General features: G+C 39.2%; 1 protein-coding gene across 3 annotated transcripts; it reads right to left on the reverse strand.

Moving 5' to 3' along the window:
* Window positions 1-362: 362 nt before the first annotated feature.
* On the reverse strand, window positions 363-2,568 carry POLR2K (polymerase (RNA) II (DNA directed) polypeptide K, 7.0kDa). Of its 3 annotated transcripts, none has more exons than XM_015405863.1 (4): window positions 2,526-2,568; window positions 2,081-2,144; window positions 1,546-1,638; window positions 363-472 (listed from the first exon to the last, which is right to left on the reverse strand). In XM_015405863.1, the coding sequence occupies exons 2-4, from the start codon at window positions 2,139-2,141 to the stop codon at window positions 450-452; spliced, it is 177 nt and encodes a 58-aa protein (XP_015261349.1). In that variant the 5' UTR covers window positions 2,142-2,144; window positions 2,526-2,568; the 3' UTR covers window positions 363-449. The 3 variants fall into 3 exon arrangements, with proteins under 3 accessions (XP_015261349.1, XP_015261351.1, XP_015261350.1); XM_015405865.1 differs by lacking the exon at window positions 2,526-2,568 and adding an exon at window positions 2,455-2,521; XM_015405864.1 differs by lacking the exon at window positions 2,526-2,568 and adding an exon at window positions 2,263-2,418.
* Between the last annotated feature and the right edge of the window lie 680 nt (window positions 2,569-3,248).

Raw genomic sequence — 3,248 nt, forward strand, 5'->3', positions numbered from 1 at the left:
TGGCACCCGTCGACGTCCCATCGCAAACCAGATGATTTCCATAAGCGCATGCACACAAACACGAAACTGAAAGCAGTGCTGCTCTGCGGAACTGTGCCTGCACACAAACGCGAAACGCTTGTGTGATCACGCCGTGCCGCTTCTTTGCCACACTGCAGCATCGCCGTATAATCGCCAGCTAACAGCCTAAGCATGGAGACTCGGGGGACCGTATGATCGGGCTACCGTGCTTTATTTCGCTCCGGGGTGAACAGCCACGCCTCCCCCCCCGCATTATCTGGCCCGTGTAACCAGGGCTATAATTTACTATTGGAGGAAAAAAAGAAACTAAATATTTGAATAAAATTTTATTATGATGTCTGTATAATTTATACTATCCTAACAAATATGACATTAAATTTAGCATATGAAGAATACATTGAGAGAAATCAGAAGCATCTTCACCTTCTTCATCGGGCATCAAAAACAACCACTATAGTAGGATTAAGGAAAAAAGCTAGAAAGCATGTAAAAAATTCTACTAACTCTAACATATGCAGTGGACAATACACACACACAGCAGATGTGCCTGTGCATAAGAATAGGGCTTAATGGGGCCCACTTCCTTACCTGGCTGGCCATTGGCCAATGCAATACATCAGCCACGCAGTAGTAAACTAGTGCATACCTTCCATACACTAATCATAGCTATTGCTGTCCTCTCCACTGTTATGGTCAACCATACCTACATTGAACAACTAGTGTACTTTAGTGTGCACACAGATGACATATAGCTAGTGAGGGGGAAGAGCCCTGTGCTAGTTTCCTTAACTGGGTACTAACATATTTTGAGCTTATAGAAAGGAACTGGAATGTGTCCATGTCTTACAAACAAAAAATGAAGACACAAACATGAAAATCCAATTTCTTGCAACAACATCCTTCTGGCTTGGTATGTACATAATGCCTAAAATGGCTTCCCACCCTTCAAGTTAGATACACTGGTTACACTTCATTTGAACTAAACAGCTCAATCAACATATTGCTCTAGTGTGGCTTTACATAGCAAAGATGTGGGATGGGGTGAACAAGACAATAACACATTTATGCTTTTTCTTCCCCACACTTATGCCCAGTGGAACTTCTGCATCTTCTTTAATCTTGTCCTGTTCAGGATCTACTGAATTTAATAGTGCTTATTTGCAAATTAATGCATTTAGGATTGACTTAAAGGGGAGTTAAGCATGCTTAAAATAACTTATGAGAAATAATTTTATCACCAACCCTCAGATCCAGTTCATAAATTACAATTTACATAACTAATCTGCCTAGTTTGTTTATTTAGGGGAGAGGAGAACCACACTCACACCAACTCTTTACAAGGATCTTTTTACAAATTGAACCTCTGTAGTTTGCAACATTTGAAATGGACTACAGACTTGCAGCATTAGCATATAAGTATGAGTAAGGTTGATACAGCAATATAACCCCAATACAGAAACAATGCTGAAAGCTCAGACAGTCAAATCAGCCTGTCAGAATTAAAATAGCCATTTAAAAGGATACATCTTTTTGTTCTCTTCTTGTACATTATTCTGTAACCACACTCTCTGCATCGGATGGTCTCTTTTGCATTAATTTCATTTTCTTTATGACATTCTGAAAGTAAAAAAATCAATAATTTGCTAGACCAACATTAGAAGAAATATAGGAAAGTCAAGTTTAATCAAGAACAAAACCATGGCAATTTAAGGGTATGACTGCACAAAATATTAAGGATAACCCAAAAATCTATCACAAAAAACACAAGGTGGTTAAATTTGTTTAGTTTACTGAAATTCAGCTCCTTGCAGTATTTTTTATAAACTATGATAAGAATTTCAGCAGCTTGGATTTGTGATTACAAGCTTAATACTTCCTGTGAGTAAGCTCCAATGAATCACTGAGGTATGCTTCCAAAAGTAACAAGATTCATGACTATAGAACAAAATTACATTTCACTAACACCATATAAAACAATCAACATAACTAGCAAGCTTACATTACACATCCCAACTACCAGTGACACATGGATTTGAGAACAATTATACAGTGAGCTTACCTCCACAAATGTATATCATGGGCTGCTGCTTGGGAGGTGGCACATCTTTCTCGGTGTCCATATTCTGTCAGGAAAGTGACATAATATTCACATATTCATCATAAATCTTATTCCTAATGAAATGGGGGACGGCGATGGAAAAACGACCTGGAAAGGGCCTGTTCTATCCAGTTTTTACTCACTGTGAGTAGGTAACACAAGACAGCATTCCGAAACAGAGCACACCGACAAAGAAAAAGAGCACGCGACTGAAGGAAGCAGTAGCATACCTCCCCTCCAGTGCTAGCCTATTACTTATGCCTCGTGGAGGGCGGGGACTAAAAAAATCTTCTCACACACACCCCCAAAAAAGACAGAAAATACGAATGACATACACGACACCTCCTTAACAGAAATAGTTTCGCTACAACAGTTTAATTAACCAAAGCCAGCAAAATCCCCTTACCGGATCGCGTCACCCTGAGTCAATGTGGCGCGATGTGATGACGTTCACACAGTATCCCAAAACAGCCAATCGGGCTCCACCTTTAGCGTAAGCGGCTTTTCAGTGTATCACGATGCGTAAATTTGTTTGCTATACCGCCTCTCTCTGTTAGAGAATCTAACACCATATCTGCACTAACAGTTCCGTTCAACATCTGAAATAATCGGAATATTTCTTTTTGTTTCTACTGAACAAAAAACCCAGAGGAGAGTGTGGAGCTACTGATTTCTAATTTCACAATAATCCTTTTTTTAGCATGTCGATATTACACACGTCTATATTTTATGGTCCGAGCACATACACCTTTTAAAATATTAGGATGTCCAGAATTTTGAAAACCAGAATATATCATGCAAATTTTACAGTGAGATTTACAGTGCCATGTGAAAGTTTGCACTGTCATTTTCCAAACGAGGCTATTACAGAGCCCTCTAGGGCTTTAAATTAGATAGGACCGGGAATTTACTTATAACCATTTATAAACCGCGTTATTTACCTCCAAAGGGCACGAAACAGAATATATATATTCTTTAGACTGACTGTATTATTGGCTGACTGACTGAAAAGTTTATTGTAGTCCATCATAACCCTGTAAAAAAGCATCAGGATCTGAGAAAGATGCTTAACTGAGGAAGCGATCGTTAAACAGGTCACAAAGGCACCACGTTATTTCGGGTTTACTGC

The sequence above is a fragment of the Gekko japonicus genome, unplaced genomic scaffold (assembly GCF_001447785.1).
Source record: "Gekko japonicus isolate JY-2015 unplaced genomic scaffold, Gekko_japonicus_V1.1 scaffold232, whole genome shotgun sequence".
NCBI lineage: Eukaryota > Metazoa > Chordata > Lepidosauria > Squamata > Gekkonidae > Gekko > Gekko japonicus.